Source organism: Ctenocephalides felis, unplaced genomic scaffold, assembly GCF_003426905.1.
Source record: "Ctenocephalides felis isolate EL2017-DRISC unplaced genomic scaffold, ASM342690v1 CF-g0.4_SCAFFOLD_01886, whole genome shotgun sequence".
In the NCBI taxonomy this organism is placed as follows: Eukaryota; Metazoa; Arthropoda; class Insecta; order Siphonaptera; family Pulicidae; genus Ctenocephalides; species Ctenocephalides felis.
Window position 1 is genome coordinate 75,223,794 of NW_020538040.1, and position 23,205 is coordinate 75,246,998.

The 23,205-nt window shown below is 28.1% G+C and overlaps 3 protein-coding genes across 9 annotated transcripts in view; 1 reads left to right on the forward strand and 2 right to left on the reverse strand.

The window, feature by feature from the left end:
- The first annotated feature begins 1,798 nt into the window (after positions 1–1,798).
- Positions 1,799–3,686, forward strand: LOC113378008 (HD domain-containing protein 2). The gene is made up of 4 exons (XM_026618495.1): positions 1,799–2,417; positions 2,486–2,624; positions 2,695–2,849; positions 3,446–3,686. Exons 1-4 carry the CDS (start codon positions 2,352–2,354, stop codon positions 3,674–3,676), a joined length of 591 nt encoding a protein of 196 aa, XP_026474280.1. The 5' UTR covers positions 1,799–2,351; the 3' UTR covers positions 3,677–3,686.
- A 3,330-nt stretch (positions 3,687–7,016) lies between these two features.
- Positions 7,017–12,165, reverse strand: LOC113377049. 2 transcript variants are annotated; one of them, XM_026617219.1, is made up of 5 exons: positions 11,420–12,165; positions 9,726–10,220; positions 7,569–7,628; positions 7,321–7,448; positions 7,017–7,238 (listed from the first exon to the last, which is right to left on the reverse strand). In XM_026617219.1, exons 1-5 carry the CDS (start codon positions 11,574–11,576, stop codon positions 7,218–7,220), a joined length of 861 nt encoding a protein of 286 aa, XP_026473004.1. In that variant the 5' UTR covers positions 11,577–12,165; the 3' UTR covers positions 7,017–7,217. The 2 variants fall into 2 exon arrangements, with proteins under 2 accessions (XP_026473004.1, XP_026473003.1); XM_026617218.1 differs by having other exon boundaries at positions 7,566–7,628; positions 11,420–12,163.
- A 3,881-nt stretch (positions 12,166–16,046) lies between these two features.
- The window catches only part of LOC113374566, a 220,891-nt gene continuing 213,732 nt past the window's right edge, over positions 16,047–23,205 (reverse strand). For all 6 annotated transcript variants that reach the window (XM_026614544.1, XM_026614539.1, XM_026614543.1 and 3 more), the window contains exon 8: positions 16,047–16,744. In XM_026614544.1, coding sequence (XP_026470329.1) covers positions 16,081–16,744 — 664 coding nt within the window. In that variant the 3' untranslated portion in view covers positions 16,047–16,080. The remainder of the gene's footprint in view (positions 16,745–23,205) is intronic.

The following is a 23,205-nucleotide window of genomic DNA, read 5'->3' on the forward strand; positions in this document are numbered from 1 at the left end:
CGGACATTTAACAAAATAAGTTATGGCTTATTTATATATTTAATTACCACCAACAATTAATAAAACTCTAAATAAAATTGTTTTTTTTTTTTAATATGGTTGTACTTACATTTAACATTTATACTGCTTAAGTATATACATCTGTTACTAAGTAATTCTAACTGCACTATTACTCCATAGTATATACAAGAAACTGTATCAGGTCGATATAAGAATGTTTCGTTTTCTGAAATAATATTTACCATGAAGAAGCGACATCCATGGGACAGCATATGCGCAAATTGGACAAGCGTTTGTTTCATGAATGAAATCTGTGATTTATAGGTACAATTGAAAATTAAAATATTTTTAAGGCTGCCGGAATCCGAAATGTGAATAATGATTTGCTGAGGTTAAGCATTATTTGGGCAATTCAACAAGTGGATGACAGTTTTAACCGTTTTGATCATAAATAAATAAACACAAACCGAACACACACACATAGGCTTATTTATCTAGGCACATAGGGTTAGGGCCGTTGCCACTGAATGTTATTATCATAGATAAACTGAAAGTATGCGTGTGTTCGGATACAAGCTTTTGTCGACGATTTCGTGAACACGGATTGATTTTAATAATTCAAAAAACTTTCAAAGCCGTTTCAAAGATGCGGGCCAAAAAGTGCCAAGAACGGTAATTCAGTTTTTGAGATGACGGAGCGTCCGATTTGAATAAGTCAAAAAAAATAAATTGTTTCTATCGACGAAATCATAGATAAAAGAAGAACTGAAAAAATTTAAGGGAAGGCAGGTCCAGCGGTTTTAGAGATTCAATGTAAAAAAAATATCATTTGGCGGTCAATAATGATCATTAGACACGTTATACATATACACATTAGATAATTATACTTGTTTATCTATTAGACATATGCTCATCAAATTGACAGATATTTTGTAGAGATTTTATTTAGAACAAATTTTGTGTATGGATTTTGCACCAATATTTCTCGATATTTCTTCGATATTTCCTCTATATGCAGCTAACGCAGCGCGATTGCTTTGAAAAAAAGTTCAAAAGAAATGAATCGAATGAATCTTTAAAAAATTATAATTCGATACGGAAAGTTCCAGCGTTCCAGCAATTTGCCTTGATTTTTTTTTTTTATTATTATTTTAATAATTTTTACAACTGTCCTGAAACGGACAACAAGTAAAATATTTGACATGAAACTGAAGGCGTTGGCAAAATACAAATCATCTGACCATTGCCAGTGATTTGTCGAAGGTCTTATCTATTGTTGATTAGTGTAGAAAAAATTTTCTTTTTAATCGGGCCCTGGTAGAGTTGATTTGAAGTTTTCTTGCGAGCAAGTTCGGGTGATCAGCTAGGCGATTTCTATATTTGTGTGAGTAAGCGATTATTTCATCCTTAACTGTGCTAGTGCCTGTGTCTTTGTGTATTAACCAATTTGGAACATACTTTGGTGCTTTCAAAATTTCTTTTAATAACTTGTTTTGAAATCTTTAAATTATTAAAGCGTTTGAGTTGGAAGTTGATCCCCATAGCTGTATGCCGTATGTCCAAATTGGTTTGATGATGGCTTTATAGAGGTAAATTTTATTATGAGTGTCAAGTTTTGATTTTCGTCCAAGGAGCCAATGATATCTTCTTCTGGTTTCTTCAAGCTGCTTTCTCTTTTTCTTAATGTGTTCTTTCCAGGTTAGTCTCTTATCCATGTGTAAACCTAGATATTTGACTGTATCTGTTTGATCTATAATTTCGTCATTAAGTCTTACTGCAGGACATGTCCCTTTGCAAAGAGTGAAAGTGATGTGTTTTGACTTGCTGCTGTTAACTTCTATTCTCCACAAGCTTAACCATTTTTGTATCACGTCAAGATGAGCCTGGATTTGCCTTGATTTAGTTGACATTTTTTGATATGCTTGAGCACATCTCTTCTTTTATCTATGCTTGCGCAAATAGCGCAAATACTTGAGCATAAACTTGAGCCGTCTGTGGGCACTGTGAAAATACTAGTCTATGTTTATGTTCATTAATCTATGGTACGTCGAATTTTTTTGGTAGTATTTTTCGTATGTTTAGGTTAATTCAGTGTTTTGGAAGCTGTCATCCTGTCATCCAAGCAAGATTTCACCTCATGACATGTTGATCAGATGATGCATTTGTTTTCACCGGCTTCCTGAATTTATCCACTGCACGAAATGCTTTTAACCGTTTCAGCCAAATTATATCCAAAGTAATTTGAATTAAGCAACGCCACTACAAATTGTATTAGTTTTTACATAAAATTTAATTAAACTAGATCATTATAAAAGTCTGTTTTTGTTCTATACTTTAATAAACTCTAAATCATGTCCGAGGCAAAACGTAACGTGTGCGGTGAACTGGCATTTTTAGAACTTGTTGGAAAGTTAAAAGTTAATGTTTGACATATTAATTATTTGATATATTTATTAACGATTTAATTTGAATTGCCTTATTTTAGCATATCAAAAGAACTGGTTGGATCAAACGTGATGTACCTGAATGTGAAACAATAGCTGGTCATATGTATCGAATGGCTATGACAACATTTTTGTTGAATGATTCTTATAATATTAACAGGTTGCGATGTTTGGAACTTTGTGAGGCTGCGTTTTATTTTATTTTATGCAAGATACTTTCACAACTTATATGTAACTAAACATTTTTTAGCTCTTGTACATGATTTGAGTGAATGTATTGTTGGTGATATTACTCCATATTGCGGAGTAAGTCGGGAAGAGAAGAGGAAGCGAGAGGATGCGGCAATGGTGAAAATTTCTGAACTTACAGGACTAGCAGGAAATTACCTAATGGAGTTGTATAATGTAATGTACTGAGGTTATTAATAGTAAATTAATGCAAGACCTGTTCATAGTTTTATACAGATGATTTTCCATAGTGTGATAACTGTTAATTATTACACAAACTTAAGTTAGTTTATTCTAAAATTCTCAAATCAGTTTCAAATTTGCTCAAGTCACATTTTTAATCATTGATATACCTATATATACATATGTCGATAGGTTTGTCGACGTTGAAATATATTTAAGATAATTTGCAGCCTATTCGTCAAATTAAGAAAGATTAATATGAAACAATTTTTTATTAAACATTTCGACACTTGATGTGTGTCATATTATTCAGCAGTCAAACCAGGAAAAAAAGAACTAATACTAGTTTAAAGAAAATTTTCATAACTAATAAATAATTAAAACAAAAACTAAAGAACAGGACATACTGCCTCAATAAGAAATAGTATGGTAACCGTTAAATGATTTCAGTTTACTATGTTTACTACAGTTAATATATTAATACAACACAAATTAAAGTTCCGATATCTACAAGCTTGAGTTTATTAATAATTTCATTAACTCATATTTTACCTTTCATTTATGAATACTTTATATTCTTTATGGAACAGGAATATGAGAACCAGTCAACTGAAGAGTCAAGATTTGTAAAAGATTTAGACAGATTTGATATGATACAGCAAGCTTTTGAATATGAAAAAATGCAGAACTCACCAGGAAAGCTTCAAGAATTTTTTGATTCAACGCATGGTAAATTTTTCCATCCATTTGTTAAAGCTCTTGTAGAAGAATTATATAAACAGCGAAGTATTTTTATAAACACCCAGTCAAAAGCTGATTGATAATGTTATTTCACACAAAAGCAAAAATGTAATTGCTGCAAAATAAATTAACTAGTGATCTTGAGAAAACTTAATTGATATAGTTATTCGGATATCTATCTGTATTATTATCCAGATCAAAGTTTGTAAAGGCAAGTAGTTCAATCACTTTTATAATAGGGTGATTTTAAATGATTATTTATTTTACAACTTACTAATTAGTATCACTGCCAAAAATTCTTGTCTTTTTGTACTTCCAAATACTCAAACTAGCACACAAAAATATGTGTTGTAATAATATGTGTATAGCTAAAAACTTCTAAAACTTCACTTCTATATTCCTGGAGCTAAACTCAAATGTTCAAAATTTTTATATTCATAATAAAAATAATACCAGTTCTTTTAAAATAAAACAAACTTTAATTTTATATAAAATTACATATATATAAGTAAAAAAAAATTGAAATGTACGCACCATTTGGGAAATATGTATTAATATCACAATAATCTGAAATTTGAACTTATATTATTCTTAACAATCCAATTATTGAAGTGTCACAACTTTGTTTTTCTATTATGGCACTATTTTAGTCTGTTTTTTCCACAAAACTTAAAATTATTAACTAACATAAATCATATGGTTGCAATTAGTGACTAAAAATTTTGTGTTCTTGACACAATGTAATTTAGTCACTCGTAATTTTATATATAGAATACATATTGCAAAAGAAAAAAATGAAAAACACTTCCACATACCATGTGAAACTGTCTTTAAATCATTAATAATTCATTTGGCCCAATCACTATCATAAGTTGACGTTCCCAAATGTTTTCACAGCTACTAAAAATAATGGTTCTGATTGAAATTGTGATTGAATTAAATTTAACATAAAACCAAACTTTTTGTATTATCACTATCAATCACATAAACAATTATATTTTGACTTGAACTATAGTTAACTAAATAAAATTCTACATTCTGCATTCAAATTAAGAAGTATACTTTATACTTAGAATGAAGCACACTTTGTTGTAATTAAAAATTTAATACTTTTGACGCATCGCACTGTGCGTATTTCATTACAAGCGATGATGGTATGATATTTGTTGCACAGACTATGTTAATTGGAAGGAATTGGCAAATTGTTTGTTGTATATGGTAAGAGTACTATATTAAAATTTAAAAAAACAAATAAGTAAGCAATACAAGAAATCAATAATTATTTTTTTTAGTGAGTAATAAATTTGATTGATTAGATTATTAATACATACTGCTATTATAAATTTAAGACGGATTTCACCAAAAAACATCACACCATATTCACCAGTAACAAAATTTGCAAAATAACATGTTTCAATTAAATATATATATATATATATATATATATATATATATATATATGTGTGTGTGTGTGTGTGTGTGTGTTATACGAGTATCAAGGCTGGTCTATCATAATAATTTGATAAAGCACAAAAAGGCTAGTCATAATTATATAGGTAGTAGTTTTTCCTAGGCATATTGTTTAAACTCTTCTTGAATGCATTTGCATTTTATAAAATTAAATTAAATTGAAATGATTGTACCATTGTTCATTTTCCGAGCTACACATAAAGGGTCTTAACATAGCATAAATGTATGAATTAGACAATTAAGTTTGGACTCGGTTTCAAGATTGTTGGTATTGCTTATAAGCATTGAGAACATGCAATACATTTCACAATATAGTCATATTGTTTAAAGCATTTATGCACTTAACATGACAGGAGCTTTCGATATTCTTCATCTACTAACTTACAATGTAATAAACCTTTTTTCATGATCAGCAGCATTGATATATTAAATAATGTTAGAAAAAAAACGTAAGAAATATTGAAATAAACTACATATATATGCCCTTGAAAAGGCCATCACACAGTTTATCAAAAACAATAAATATTAAAATAGTTGTTTCCTTATTTTGACACTATATATGCCATTATGTAGCAGTTCTAAAATACTTACAAACCCAATGAACAACCATGTTTTTCATTCTTTTTTCTATTATATTATAAAAGTGGAAACTATGCTAAGAAACTGGAACCACCACACACATACAAAAAAAAACTTAATTTGTGAAGACAAAGTATTACAAATAATAGTTGAAAACTAAAAATCAAGATTGTCAGTCAAACCATTTTTTCATTTGACTTCAGTCCACACTTTCATCAGTCTTCTAGTTCTCAATTTTGATAAAACTTTTTATTCATTTTATAAACAAAAATATTGAATATTTTTTGTAATTCAAGTAATCAAATTTATGCTATTGAAACATAAATTATTGATTTCAATACTAATATCCCATTATTTTATACGAAGAAGCTATGACTTTAAAAGATATTACAAATGGTGTTTCATTTATTAATTGTGTTAGTAAACATTTTTCATTTCATTTTAAAACTACTTTGCCTAGGTGACTCCATCTTTTCACTCCTACTACATAAAAATCCAATTGAATGTTTTATTCGGACTCAATCTGTATCATTATATTATGTGACTAATCATGTATAAAAATATATTTTCTTTTTATTTAATTCTCAAATTGCATTTGTTTTGTTTCGTCTTCTCCAGTTAAGTAATTTTAATTTTACGTTTGCAATAATTTTTTTCATCAGTTGCTTTATTTCATGTGTAATTATTTTAGAACTGTTAAGAAGGCACATACAGTGTCAAAATGTACAGAGTAAATACATTTCAATATTTATTGTGGAAAATTATTGTTATCGAAGTTCAAATTATTCAAAATAAGTATTCATTTGTTTCGTCTTTTAGTATAGTCACTACTTATCACATGGACCTAAGATCACAAGCAAGGTTACTGCCATTTGTCTGACCATATTAAAAACTACTAAAACTTCTAATTAATAATTTTACTTCAAATGTCTTCAAGATTAATAAAATATAATATACAATTTCTTGTTCCAAAATTAAATCACAATAAATTATAAGTAATACCTTATTTTCTATAATGCAATAAAAATTTAATTTGTAACGTATAACCGTAATTAACTGAAAGCAAATTTACCGTTAATATACAATATTCCAACTGCCGCAAAGATGGTATCTATATCTTTAAACTGGGGTAGAGTTACATTGTGAGTATTAACAAATAAATATTGCTGAAGGGGTTAAATAATTGAAAAGTGTCAAGGTTTCTCTACTTTGAAAACCTTTAAATCTTGATTTTAGTATGTGATAAAACCTTTTATAAAAAATAATGTTCGAAAGCACTATGTCATCAAGATTTTCTTTTGACATTTCTATTATGAGTATTTGAATCTGAATTAAGTCTTACCAAGCCAATGAAAGAATATCCATTACTCATAATAACTCTGCGATTTATCTCCTGTTGCTGTAATATCAATCTGTCATACTGAGATAGATATCTCACAACTGATGTAAAACAACTGCTCTCGTGAGGCAATTTGCTACTTGAGTTTTGTGCCGTAGTACTGCAATATGCAATTGGGAAAGGGTGCAGAATATCCTTTCTTTCTTATACTTATAGAATAACTGTTTAAAAGACTAGAAGTTTTCATAATAAACCTAAAAAATACAAATAAAATATAGTAATAGAACAGCTTATTAGTTATTTTCATTCTTTCTGGACAGGAAACAAAGTGTTTACCTGAGAATAAATTATGTAAAGCCCAGATTGAACTATTTCTATTGCATTTCCTTGCTCTGTTATGTAAAACTCTGTTAAGTTATAAATACCTGATCCCACATCATCTGTGACCCAAGGTCCAATAAGCCCTGAAAAAAATTAAGTTGTTGAATATCATTATTTCAATGAATTTATTAAGCTGAACAATAGTATTATTTTTAGTATATTGAAATACTAAAATAAATACTATTAATCATGATACTTACTACCTTCATTTGCGATATCGACACGTGGAACTGCACCTGTAAACTGGATAACTGCAGGACCTCCTAAAAAAACATTGCTGTTAATATATTTCATTTATGTTCTATTATAATAATTCATAAAATTGGAAATTGTATTAAATAAAACCTGAATTGTAAAATCAAAATTTTAAATCATAACATGATATTCTAAAATTTTAAATATTTTGAATAACAAAAGTGTCATTGATTTCATACTCCACAATTTATGATAACAAAATTTTAACATAAGAGAAAATATACTAAAATAAAGAAAAAATTACAAATAATTATTTATGATGCACAATATTGAAAAGAGAATACCAAAATATATAAGATTATAAAAATATATCTAATATTATTTTTTAATAATTGATTTATTCTTGGAAATAAAAATATATTATTGCTTATATATTGCAATTTTTAATTTTATATTATATTATATAATAATGGACACTAGTACCCTAGGGCCGGTCTGTAAGCTGAATTAAATTCCAACTCGATTTAGGGAAGAATAGTGTGAAAGATTACCTATTGCCATGTCACACCATAGTGCCCAAAATGGTGTATTATCAATTGGAAACATATTTTTGATCCATATTTTCAAGTAAAATTTGATATCACTACTGCATGATATTAGGTTATTCAGCGTGGGGAACTCTAATTCACGACCTCGTGTACACGAGGTTGTGCCCTTAACCGTTACGCCATGGAACACCCAAAAAAAAATCTCTAAAAGGTTTAGCTCTTAATATGACCTTTTTACAAAAAATCTTTAGGTATAACTTAGCGACAAATGAATTAAAAGTGAAAAATCGTGTCATTTTGTATGGAAAATTTAATGCTCTGCAAAACAGGTTTTTTATAATTGTTTTGTTGAGCGTCAAATTTTGAATAAAACTCATTCTTTTGTTTGCTAAATTATATCTAAAAAACATTTTTAAAATGTTTGAAAATTATTTTATGCTATTTCCATACAAAACTTTGATTGAATTGCGCACTATCTAAAAGACAATATTGAGAGCTAAAACTTATAAAGGATTTTTTTTATCAATTTGGAAGCATTTGAGCCCCTGGGAGCAAGGCAATGCAAAAATGTCCATATTTATAATATATATATATATATATATATATATATATCTTGATAGTTTTTTCGACGTTGAAACATATTTCAAAGTAACTAGCAGCCCATTCGTCGAAATAAAAAAGGTAACCTTTTTTATTTCGACGAATGGGCTGCTAGTTACTTTGAAATATATATATATATATATATATATGAGAATTGTCGTGGCAAAGATCGTTAACATGCAGATGTCCATTATATAACAAAACCGTTTTCAATTGAAAATATAGATCAAAATATGATTCCAATTGAAAATAAGCCCATCTCGACCACTGCAGTGTGAAATGTAAATGGGAAAATCTCTCACACTACTTCTTTCCTGAATCGAGTTGGAGTTTAACTCAGCTCTCAGACATATTTCTTTCTTTATTCAAACATATTTGGAATAAGTTTGCATCCCATTCATCAAATTAAAAAAAGGGTTAAATAAAATAATAATTCTTTATTTAAATGCATGTTAAACCAAAAAAATTGAAACAATAATGTTAGTTTGAAAAAGTAAACTTTAATATAAAAATGACACAGAACTACTATTTTGTATCAAAAATGAAAAGAGAAAATATTTTGACTAATAAACAAAATGAAGATGCTTTATTTATTAGAATCAAAACTGAAAAAGATTGAAAATAACTGAACTTGATTTTCAGTTTTGATTTTAATGGATAAAGCATCCTCGTTGTATCTATTATGCAAGATGTTCTCTCCTTAAGTTTTTCATATAAGATAGTAGGTTTATGTGTTGTTTGTTTATTAAAATTTACTTTCTTAAACTACGATTAGTGTTTTAAAGTTTTTGTTCTGGTTTGATATGTGTATTTATACTCATTAAATTTCATAATTAATATATGAATAGTAGTATTCATTGTAATTTAAAAAAAAAATGTTATTCTATTAAGCCTTGTTTTAATTCGGCGAATGGGCTGCAAATTTATATAATATAATATATATATATATATATATATATATATATATATATATACATACATGCATACAAATATAAATATATATTTTATTTATTCTACCTAGCATAGGTGAGTTTTGTTGATTTTTTCTATAGGCAATGGACCCATCAGAGTGATTTGTGGCGTTTGCTTTGTCTCTTTCAAAATCATCATATTTATTATCAATTTTTTTCTTATTTCCTGAGGTATTCCTGTCTGAGCTATATTTATCTGTATTTGTTTTACCATAAATGTTATCACTGTGCGCCGTGTTATCTTTGGTTTGATTATCATGTATACTTTCAGGTGATATAAAATCACTTGCAATTAATGATTGCGTTACAGAATCACTAAGAAATTCATATTTACTACTAATAGTCAATAAAGTTTGACTAAGTTCATAAACATTCTGTTTCTGAGCTTGCAATTCTATATATATGTAACCCAATGAAATTGAAAATAATAATGTAGTCAACAACCACAGAAGAGCATTGATGTAAATTAGTATTTTAACTTTCTTTGAAGGTTCTATGGAAATTTTATTGCACACATTTATGTCTATAGGCTTCTGATTTCCTGCAATTTTAACAAACATATACATATAACAAACATATTTTCAAAAATTATATACAGTGGTATACCGCCGTACGAGCGTCTCGTCATACGAGTTGCTCGAAATACGAGCCGCCAAAAAAGCAGTCGTTTACTTCGATATACGAGCAAAATTCGAGATACGAGTAAAAGGCGGAAATTAAATTATGGGGGTGTGAATGAAACAGGTTCATCTAATATCAATTGTAATAATGATTTTTGTGTGTAAGTGGCATTTAACTATCATACAAATATTTAAAGTAAAGTGAAAATTTTAATTAACGAATTATATACAGTGGTATACCGCCGTACGAGCGTCTCGTCATACGAGTTGCTCGAAATACGAGCCGCCAAAAAAGCAGTCGTTTACTTCGATATACGAGCAAAATTCGAGATACGAGTAAAAGGCGGAAATTAAATTATGGGGGTGTGAATGAAACAGGTTCATCTAATATCAATTGTAATAATGATTTTTGTGTGTAAGTGGCATTTAACTATCATACAAATATTTAAAGTAAAGTGAAAATTTTAATTAACGAACAAATTAATATCATTTCAATGCATTTATATGGAAAGTGCTTCGAGAACGGAACGAATTAAGCTCGTAAGACGGGGTACCACTCCATCTGTAAATAATAGGTTGTCAAATATCTCCCTTCCGCCTTTTTGTATTATAAACCAAGAGCAAAAAAGCGGAAGGGAGATATTTGACAACCTAATATATACAATTAGAAAATCTTAATTTAAAATTAAAAAATTCACAATGATTTTAAGTTATTATGTTAAATGATATAGTATTGAGTATACTGATAACACTAAATATTTAAAATAATGTATATGTCTCTGCAAAATGTTAACAGTCGCGACAAGTGTTATTCTACTATCGCACTGTTTTGATCTGGATTCACAAACAAGAAACAAGTGTATGTGAGTTCATATGTGTGCGTAGCAACAAGTTGCATACAATGTACATTGCATAGGTGTGTTGGTTGAACTTATGAATCTGTCAACAATGAGTTTGTAACCTATATTACAGATAACTTTGCAAATATGAAATATAAATATAAAATTCAAACATTGTCTAGTTTTTATCTATGATGTCAGAGTTATTACTGCTACTTGAGAAGCAACAAGTAAAAATATAGAGAATATGAAACTTTATTATACGAATTGGCTTTGCTTACCTCGAGGCAATTGAACTTTTGTAAAATTTGATGTAGTTGGAATTTTGCATTTTCCATCAGTGATAATATGTAAAATTTCCCTGGCATCGATTTCAGAAAGTATTTCGAAGGGATTCAATTTAACTTCTTCAGGCGGCGCTGATGCTGAATGTTTCATATTTGCAAAATTTCTAATTTGTTTTAGCCAGCAAAGCTAAACCTCGAGGTTCTCCATTATCGACGCCTTTTCGGTGCACAGTTATCCACTCGACAGGTATATTCGTGATCGTACACTGATTCGGCATACATTGAATTGTATTGAAGCTAATTGAGTAAACGGTAAAATCTGTAATATCACTCGAAAGCAAACAAGATACCGTATTAAGAAGTAAGCGGCGTAACGCAGAAAAATGGCGCGTTTCGCCTGTGTTAAACACAACACAACACAACACAACAAATACCTCGCAGAACTACAACAGTACCAGAACAGAACAAATATTAATGAACTCGAACTCTTCGTCTTCGCAGTGTGGTGCGGCTCAGGGCTCAGCAACTGGCAGAAGGACGCGAAGGAGGAGTAAGCAGCTCAGCACCAAGACCAAGACCAAGAATCACAACACAACTTAACACAACACACTAAGAGACGTGCATTCGGCTCAGCATTCCTTTCGTTGTATATTTAGATAAGAGAATACACCGAAACTCTCATTTATTATAATTTCTCACAATTTTGCACAATGTCTCTTCCAATCGAGAAAAAATAATTATTGCATTTTCATTTAAAATTATTTCGAATAAAATAGAATTGATGCAATTAAATTAATTAGTGCAATTAGAATAAATTTAAATTACATCAAGTGTTTTAATCTGTTATTTGTATAGAATGTTCAGTTTGATGTTTATCTTTATTTAATTCGCACATCAAATTAATATATTTGATTGCAACTTTATATTTAGTCAACTTATTACGAATTTTTTTATATATATTATTTAATTCTCATACATATTCACAGATTTTGGTTCTTATTATCATTTACCTTCACTTTGTGTTAAATTGCTTACTCTATATTCCGACAAAACTAACAATATGACAAAATAATATACCTTAACAATTTTATTTCAATTATTAAAATAATATTCTTTAATAATTGTATTCCAATTATTTGTAATTTTATCACTTTTTTTCACTTTTCTATAGTTAATTAAGACTATTAATATATTCAACTTCTCATATACTTGTTTTTATTTGTATTTATTTGTATATAATGTTCAGTTTAATGTTTATCCTTATTTAATTCGCACATCAAATTAATATATTTGGTTGCAACTTTATATTTTAGTCAACTTATTACGAATTTTTTATATTTATTATTTAGTTCCCATACATATTAACAGATTTTGGTTCTTATTATCATTTACCCTCACTTTTGTTAAATTGCTTACTCTATATTCCGAAAAAACTAAAAATATGTCATAATAATATACCTTAACAATTTTATTTCAATTATTAAAATAATATTCTTTAATAATTGTATTTCAATTATTTGTAATTTTATCACTTTTTTCACTTTTTTATAGTTAATTAAGACTATATTAATATATTCAACTTCTCATTTGCTTGTTTTTATTTGTATTTGTATATAATGTTCAGTTTAATGTTTATCTTTATTTAATTCGCACATCAAATTAATATATTTGTTTGCAACTTTATATTTAGTCAACTCATTACGAATTTTTTATATATATTATTTGGTTCTCATACATATTTACAGATTTTGGTTCTTAATATCATTTACCCTCACTTTGTGTTAAATTGCTTACTCTATATTCCGACAAAACTAACAATATGTCAAAATAATATACCTTATCAATTTTATTTCAATTATTAAAATAATATACTTTAATAATTGTATTTTAATTATTTCTAATTTTATCTTTCACTTTTCTATAGTTAATTAAGACTATTAATATATTCAACTTCTCATATACTTAATATATTTATCATTATTTTTAATCCTTTATCCATAATAACTACAACCATACTTAACTAAATTGTAACGCAAATTAAATTTATTTATTGCGACTATACTAATCATACACAGAAGGCTGATGGTGATAATTAATTTATAGAACTTCCACCACATGATAAGAATAAGTGATATGAAAATTGATATATTGTACATACATACACAGGGCCGGTCCTACCTTGAATGCAATGCATGCGAAAAATGCGGGCGCACGCCTTAGGGGGCGTCAAAACGAGATTCGGAAATAAAATTTGTTATATATTTTTTTAAATATTATATAATACTTAATAGATTATAATAAATAATCTAACTTAACAATGGTTACAAAGATATAAAAAGCATATTTAGTTTGCAATGTGATATCAGTAGAAACAATTAACCGATTTATAACTCCGCAAATTATTAAATTATTCTTCTGCGGATTGCTTAATCTCTAATTATATTTTTTGTTTGAAGTTAAAGTGGAATCGAAAAAGAAATCATCTAGAGTGTTCAATCCCATAAACTCAAACCTACAAAAGATTAAATTAATTATTGGGCATTATTGACTTAAAAAAATAGATACAAATTATAACAGACAAAAGTGGAAAATGGGTGCTTAGAAAATGGCTTATTTATTCCGGGAATAGTAACTTTTGTTTTTGTTGCAAATGTTCGCATCTGATGAACTTTGAATTTTGAAGGCAGGCGTGCTTATAGGTTTATGGAAGTGAAGCTATGAAAAATGGAAGCAAAATTCACTTTGGAACAAAAATCGTTGAGCTTTTTTTATACATAGCGAGGCTCATACTCTAAAATTGATTATTAACTATACAGAAATACTACAGATACAAATATAATTAGTTTTTTTTTTCAATATAGTTTAAAAAATATGTAATTTCTTTGCGTTTTTTACTAATCTTTGGACAATAAAATTTAACTTAAAAATAACAATCTGATGGGAAAGTAAAGATTAATTTAGTTCGGCCCTTCGATATGAATAAAGAGAAGTTTACGGTGCAATATTGGATATTGTAAATAATAAAAAAATAAATTAAAATAAAATTTAAAAAAATTTAATATGAAATACTAGTATTTTGTTTAAAAATATAAGGCTAGTCTTTTTTGCTCAATTTTCTCAATAGAATAAATCGCATAGTGAATAAGTAAAATTTTTCAAAACCCTAATAATAATATTAGACATGCGTTAGAAATACTTGAAAACTTAAAAATATTTGATTATGATCAACCCGCAAATCGCCTCGATTTTTTTATATAAATTTAAAATCAATATATTTAACGCTTTTGCATTATATCTAATGTTTTACGTACTAAATCTAAAAGAATTAAAAGTAATTAAAGAATTTATGTAAATATCTTTATAAACTGTTAAAACAGTTAAAATTATTGGGGAAGGGGCGCTAGAAAAAAAAATTGTCGAACAAAAAACCTAAAGTTTGTATATTATATAAACCCTTTATGTTATATTATTTAACCCTTACCGCTCGACAGTCGACACTGATTCAAAAACAATCTACCAGCAATTCGGTGCCGTATTCTGGCGAAAACGTACCTTTTGTAAACGTTATTATTGTGTTTGCTATGCAATTTGTTTTATATGAATTTGTGGAAATTGAAGAAGATACGTTTATAATAATATCCAAATTTATTTTCTGTTGTATGTTGAAGTTTAAAGCAATTTCCGATAGGCATAGCGGGTTGTTTTCACTGCCGTTATATTTACCTACAATTAGCGTCAGTTTTTTTTATCATTCCACAGTAAAATGTAATGTCGCTTTTTATATGTCTCTCTTTTTTGATAAACTTACTAACAATATTTAAAAAATTATTATTTTAGAATTCAATAAGAAAAGAATACACTATAATTAATTGGATGAAAACAAGTTGATGAAATAAATAAATTGTACTTGAAATTAGAAATACAGAGAAATATTTAAAGGATAGCCTATCCTTTAAATATTTCTCTGTATTTCTAATTTCAAGTACAATTTATTTATTTCATCAACTTGTTTTCATCCAATTAATTATAGTGTATTCTTTTCTTATTGAATTCTAAAATAATAAAATTCTATGCTATCCTGGATAGCATAGAGCCCGCAGGCCGCTGTTTAATCATTTGTGATTTATTGTCTTCGATGCTTCAATACGAACTGAGTCATTGTGTCTACAATATCGAGTGCCTCGGATATACAACCGCGATGTGCTAGACGTACCATGTCTCCTCAGGGGGACATCCGAGTGAAAAGGGCCGAACACAATGTTTGGCAGTTAAAAAAATGAATAAAATAAAATGATAAATCGATATATAATTTCATATCATTATCAGTGTATATGAAAAAAATGTAAGATAAGCAATATAAAACAAATTATTAATAATAAATATAATGCAAATATTTGGTTTGGTTATTCAAATACTTTTTTATACAATAAATAAATTTTACGTTTGATTTTTTATCATAAATTCAATAGATTTCTGTGCATTCGGAAAACAATGTGATTGAAAATTATGAAAAAATGTATAATTAGTTTATTTTTAATAAAATTTTCATTAAAATTGTCATACTGCGTGCGAGCATAGAGCAATATATTATGTCATCATTTTAAACGAATTTTATTGTCTCACTATAGTTTTACATCAGTAATTTATATTACTCATCAAAATTTGTTAATTAGCTTCTTAATAGAATATACAGCAACTAGAGGTAACATTGAATATATAGCATATTTCAACCAATTTCGTTTTGGTTTACTTACTTTAGCAACGCTACTTATTGATAACACATTTTCGTCAGTTGCTTTTGTTACATTGCTCAAAACATTTTGAACAATTTTTAGTTGTTTCTTCAAATCCATAAGACTTGCTTGACAAGTTTCTATGGCTTCAGCCATTTCCAATTTATCACTTTCATTAGTTCCTTTCTCAAGACTGGCTTCGGTTAAAGCTTTAATCGATGCACTAATGACTGCAATGTGCTTATAGTGTGATGTCACTTGATGTAATAAATTGAGCACACCAAAATCCTCTCCTGGAATGGGTCTCATTATGGATTTTTTGAGCCAAGGTGTTTTGTGGAAAGTTTTCAAATTCTGCATTATAATCCTTCTTTCAAAAGGCATTAAGAATGTTAATTCTTTTAACTTTTGCTCATTAAGTAGAAGGAATTGTGTTAAACTGATTTTTTTGCGAATCATGTTTGGCACATGATGTTCCAACTTCATGTCGGCCAGGATTGCAGCCAAGTCCTCGTAATAAGGAGGTTCTTCTGCTCCGCACCATTCAACACCGGGCACTTCACACCGTTTAAAACCTGGTACTTCACTGTATAAATAAAAATAAAAACGCAGTTTAGTGCAATTTAGTTAGCAGATAGATGTAAACATATTTTTATAATGAAATATTATTAAGCACAAAGTAGTGATAAAATAAATTTCTCTTTATTATGTAAGATTAACGCGGCGTCAATTTTCTTTATCTGATATTTTTACAAAGATGAAATGTTATCAATTCACGTATACCATACAATGAACACTAAAATCAATTTGATAACATTTTAAGATAATTATCATTCTTTATATTATTTGTATGTATTTCACAAGTTTATTATTGTCTCTTAGACTATCCGACAATTGAAAGGTAACAATTTGGGCGAAATCTAGAAAAAGTGAATGTGTAAGTACGGATAGACGAATAATTTATGTTAAATAAATTAATTAATGGTACTTTGAAATAATTATGAAATTTTAATGAATTTAAAAGATCAAATCAATTTGTTCGACTACTTTTTTCCACATTTTGATTTAATTTTTAATGAGTTTTTATTCGTGTATTACTAGTCGATTTAATAAATATTTAATTTCCAGTTAACTTGATTTGCATTTTCTAGTTAACTTGATTTGCAATTTCAAAAATAAGCTATTATCGTTTTCCTTAATCAAATCGAAAACGAATATGTAATATAATTGTACGACGATTCTAAACTTTATATTAATCAATGATAAAATAAAATAAAGTAAAAGTAGAATAATTATATAGAATAAATTTAATAATTTTTTTGCATCAAAGCTATAATAAAAATGCAGAATTCTATGACAACAATCCTCCTATTATTTTTATTGCAAATGTTTCATTCATTACCCTTATTTATTTTGCAGTAATAGTATAAAACCTTTATTAAATAAATGTATATAAGCTTAAATGCAAAGTAAAATATATAAACAGTAGTCATTAATAATACTTTAATCTTAGTATGTAATTCGCAGTAATATCATAAACAAAATTAATTAAAAATATATGCATGTGATCAATGATTTGCAAATTTATAACATTTCTTCTGAAAAGCCTATCATAATTATCTAAAAGCCGATATAATCTTTAGTTATCTCAAAGCGGACATTTTTGATATTGTTAAAGATTATTTGCTGATTATACAAAACTAACAAAAAGTATTGTTATGTTATACCAGTATATTATTACATAAATGCAATGATGGCAACTCTCATTATAATTTTACTTGTAGTTGCATTACACTTACATTACTCTTATTTCTGAATCTATCGTTTTTCTGTTATTATACAGTTATTATGTTATTTATCATACATTTTATAAAATTTTGAAACTATATGATTTTTTTTACCACTTCAGTCTTCCAATATTAACTATGGAAATTTATTTAAATATCTTTAAAAATTTATATATCTTTCCGTTTTAAAGGTTTCTGAACATTTTGGCATGCCCTACAAAAAATGGATTCGTATTGATAAGGAGACGTGCTGATTAATTTTTGGTAAAGGCAGAGGTCTAGCCGTTCCGAAGATACGGGTAAAAAGTGCCAAAAACGGTAACTTTAAGTAAGTTTTTAAGAGCGGAACGCCCGAATTTTATAATTCAAAAAACATTTTACTTGTATTAATAAGATGACTAGCGGTTTTGGAGATCTAGTAAACAAAGTAAAAAAATGCCATTGGCGGTCAAAATTAATCATTAGACATATGCACATCAAATTATCAGATATTTTATAAAGATTTTAATAATGGGTATCAATTTTATTTACATTTCTATAAGTTCCGTAATCGTTTGTTCGTAAAATAGCGACGCGGCGCTTACGCGTTTCGATAGTTCGTCCCTATGCAGTGAGATTGCTTTGAAAAAAAAAATTCAAAATTTCCAAAATAAAAAAACATTTTACTTCAAAAGTTTTTTTTCCAAAAATGACAATTTTTTTCAAAAATGTAAAATTTCTCAAAAATATTTTTTTTTCAAAGATGAAAAAAATCTTTTTTATAAAAAAATAATTTTTGGTACAGAAAGTTCCAGCAATTTTCCTTGAGGCACGATGCCATACACACTAGTTTTAATATCGTTTAAGATCCTGTTGAAAAACGCCTGTTACTAGTTACCCCTGTTACAGGTAGCCCAAGCCCCCCTATTTTAAGAAAAGGTAGCGCATTTTTAAGTATAACAATAGTACCTTTAGTAATACATTTTTATCATTTGTGAATATAAATTAATAATTTATTATTGCAACAAATAACAAACTTAAAATAAGCAAAAAATACAGCTAATTGATGATGTGAAGTTTAGAACATAATAGTATTTGTTTGCAATACGATTTTGACATCATAACTACTATATGTATATAATTTCCTGCGACTGCACGGAAATCATTTGCTGATATATCGACATAAACAATAATTTTTTGCATATATATATGTTTACATATTAAAAATAAATGAATACTACGATAACTATTTTATCTCATGATACAAGGATACTAAAGTTTTTTTTACTTTACATGTACGTTTGCATATAGTGATGCAGAAAAATTTAGGCCTGTAATTACAAATTATAAAAAGCCAATCCTTCTTGACATACATAGTTAGAGTTGAAGTATCAGTAAGGTAAGTAAAAATATTCATGTACGTTAATAAACAACATATAAATTTTCAAATTAAGAATCTGGTAAGGTTGCTTGCACATAGACTGAGACATACATTCAAATTTTTTTTTATTATCAACTAAAGTTTGATATTTAATGGGAATTCGAAAACATGAGAATAAATTAACCGACAGATTTTATGTATGATTTATAAGTATTGTATATATATAAAGGTTTTAAGGCTTTGCATTAAATACATTTTTTGGTTACCCTAAAAACAGCTCTTTTCATTTTCACATACAAACGTTTTCTAAATAAAACGTAGAATCAATTCGAGCTTTCATTTTTCTATAATGCGTAAATAAATAAGGCGAATTTTAGAATAAAGGTAAACTAGCGGCCAGGTAAATTGGAGGATATGTAAATTGGTAGAGAGGAGAACTGGTAGATAGACGAATATGGAGACAAATAAACAGGTTGACAGGTTGGTAGACATGTAGAACGGGATGACAGGTAAATTTTTAGGCCAGTAAAATGGTAGATTGATAAACAGGTTGATAGGTAAATTAGTAGACAAATTGTTAAAAAGGTAAATTATTGTTAAAAGGTAAACAGGTTAATTGTTAGACATTTAGAACGGGATGACAGGTAAATTGGAAAGTAGGTAAATTGGTTGACAGGTAAAATGGTGAATTGATAAACAGATTGATAGGCAAATAGGTTGACAGATTGATAGACAGGTGAATTGGTAGACAAGTAAATTGGTGAAAAGATACTTTGTTGGATAGCTGGTGGTCAGGTATATTGGAGGATATGTAAAATGGTAGACAGGACAACTGGTAGATAGACAAATAACAAGACGGATAAACAGGTTTACATGTAAAACGGGTTGATAGGTAAATAGGTTGACAGGTAAATGGGTAAGCCGGTAAAATGGTAGATTGATTAACAAGTTGATAGGTAAATTCGTAGACAAATTGTTGAACAGATAGTAGTAACGTTAAAATATATGTAACAAATACACATCTTTGTTCAACTAAATCACAAATAAAGCGTGAACGGGTACAGCTAGTTACATATAAATTCACAAACTGTGCATATATGCAAACGTAAATATTTTAAGTGTTTACATAGACTTATGGTGATATAGCGCTGTATTCAAGCACTTCAAGACGTACATTGTATTAAATGTAGCACTATTAAGTACACACAGAATTAAAAACAATAAATAGGTCCATAGTAACAATATACTACTAGAGTATTAGATGAGATGGATATATGTCTGTCTGTTATCTATCTGTACATCAGTTTGTTCATTTGACAGATCGTACTGTTGTGGGTATGATAATTCAAATGTTTTCCATGATAGAGATGGAAAACTTATTCAGCTGATATATGTATATTTAAAACATGCAGGCTGACAGAAGTCTAAAATTGAATGATCTCTAAAGTACAAGATAAAAATGTAAAAATCACCTGCGAATAGGACTTTTTAGTCGCACAGATTTCAAGGATATGACTGTGACTTGAATACTATTTACGACGTATTTTATAGCTAAAATTAAATGAAATTACTTATAAAACTGTTTCTTTCACATTTGCTATTCGTCGTCCACCTTGTTAGTGCAGTAGGCACTAACAAGAAACTAAATCAGACAACCAATATCGAGATAACGATAGCTAATGACGAGAATCAGGAACTAAATCAGACAACCAATATAGAGATTTGACATTATGGGAAAACAATGGCAAAAGAGTGACTAATAAAGATAAATCAAATAGAAACAAAAAAGTATCAGAAATGCTATCAGCATATTATGGAGCATGTCGAAATTGTGGCTGATTTAGACCAGAGAATCAGCACCTATATCATATGTTGGTTGCAAGTCTTTGGCATAAGGTGAAGAAACCAATCCAATACATCTTGGGAATGTTGCTGATCTAGTTATATCCGTAAAAAATATGGGGGCACCTGAAAACACAGAAGATTCCAGTTAAAGGAATAAAAAACACAAACATCCAGTACGCAGATGATTTACCGAATTTCAAAATATGATGATAATCGAAGTGGGCAGATAATAAAGAAAGGAAATCAGCATCAGAAAATCAAAGAAGTTAAATTTCCTGTGAATAATAAATGTGAATTTAGAAGATGTGGATTCCTTTGTATTTAGGAAAAATCAACGCCTTCACTCACCATGCAAAAAAATAATAATAAACCACTATATTTAGAGCATGACTATGCATGTACTCAAAAAAGAGAGATTAAAATTAATTTGTAAGTAATTTTAAAGTAAGCAAATATAATTTTGATAATGTGGTGAAGAGAATAAGATAAAAAACAGTATAATAAAACATGTATGAGAAAACATTGCGCAATTCGAGTAAATAGAAAGAAATGTGAGTGAAAAAAAGTGAAAATAGATCGAACTTATAGTGGGAAAAGTCTTCCAGTTCTTCATTCTCAATTTCCCAATTTTTTCGTTCTTGTGACAAAAATTTTTGACATTTTTGAGGAATTACTGGTACTATCACACGAGATATGTTTACTTTTGTTTTTGAACTTCTGCAGAAATACAATATATGGCAAAATAAGAGTTTTGAACCATTTTTAATTATAAGAAAAAACCTTAGCATTGTATCAAGAAGTAGGAAAAATACGATCAAAATGACATTTATGGACAAAAAAAACACAGTGGACTTGGAAAAATTGGCTAGTTGTAGTAGAAGACATAGAAGGTAGTGAAAAAATTATACGAAATACTTTTTTTTGCAATTAGAAAATTTTTAATAGTTCATTAGAAAAACACCAAAATTGGATACCGTAAGCAATATTTAAATAGAAATTTGCGTGATAAAAAGTAGACGATAAATAAAAAGAATAGTCAAATTTTATAGTTAAGGATCCAAAAAATAAAGCATTTACGCGTTAATTTGAAGCATAAGTAATTGGAAACGTGATCAGACCAGTTCAAATTTTTGTGATTCACACAATTCTATAGCAATAATCAGGGAAAAACAATAATATATAAAATCAAGTATCTCGTTGATAATGTGAATTGATGATATCAATATGTTTGAAACAATGACTTTTTTCTATTTATAAATAACCAGACTGAGATTGGATACTTTATAAAGTTATCAATTTACATGCAAAACGTTCTAATTCTCAAGATAAAGTGTATACAGATAGATAAGCAAAAGTATATGCGCAATTGTTGGAGACTTTTTTCACACTTTAGCAACTTTTTTTTTGTAAGTCATGCCGCAACAGAACACATTGTTAGGAAAACAATAATTTAAAAGGAAACTGTAAGAAACACGCGAATACGCAAATTGTATAACTATTATTCACTTTGAAATTCACATTTATTTTTACTTACACTTACTTTAAAGAACAAAATTCTTAAATTAACTTAAATATTAGCATACATTGTTTACATCAGAATGTGTAATATTAAAAAAGATCAAAATTCAGATTTTGTTGCATTTAATATAAATAATATAAAAAGAAATGATATTTAAAAAAATATGAATAAGATTAATTTAATTGTTATTGTTAATTTCCCAAAGGAAAAGTTTGTTTTTGCGAGAAAATGCGATTTGCTAATTTTATGTTTTCTCGACGTTTTAAGTCATTCTAAATCGAACGAGACAAATTTGGTAAAAGTATGTGTGTATGTGTGTGTGTGTGTTTGTATGCGAGTCGATTTTTAATCTTTTGTCTACGTTTTCTCAAAACAAATTTAACCGGTTTACAAAAATTAAAAGCCGATGTAACTCGATAAATAACTATAGTTGATTAGTTTTGCGCGAAAAAGTGGAAAATTTTAATAAAATTTTTAAGTATACGTTATAATATTTAGAACAATTGCCATTAATCAGAGATCAATTTTTGATGATT

What these genes read in the sequence shown, in the direction of transcription:
- LOC113377049 (XM_026617218.1), bottom strand. Translation starts at nt 11,576, where the DNA reads ATGAAACATTCAGCATCAGCGCCGCCTGAAGAAGTTAAATTGAATCCC. An exon ending in AAAAGTTCAATTGCCTCGAG is followed by an intron (nt 10,221 to 11,419) that starts GTAAGCAAAGCC and finishes TTAAAATTGCAG; the next exon opens with GAAATCAGAAGCCTATAGAC. An exon ending in ACAAAACTCACCTATGCTAG is followed by an intron (nt 7,629 to 9,725) that starts GTAGAATAAATA and finishes ATGTTTTTTTAG; the next exon opens with GAGGTCCTGCAGTTATCCAG.
- LOC113378008 (XM_026618495.1), top strand. Translation starts at nt 2,352, where the DNA reads ATGTCCGAGGCAAAACGTAACGTGTGCGGTGAACTGGCATTTTTAGAA. An exon ending in AACTTGTTGGAAAGTTAAAA is followed by an intron (nt 2,418 to 2,485) that starts GTTAATGTTTGA and finishes GCCTTATTTTAG; the next exon opens with CATATCAAAAGAACTGGTTG. An exon ending in ACCTAATGGAGTTGTATAAT is followed by an intron (nt 2,850 to 3,445) that starts GTAATGTACTGA and finishes TTTATGGAACAG; the next exon opens with GAATATGAGAACCAGTCAAC.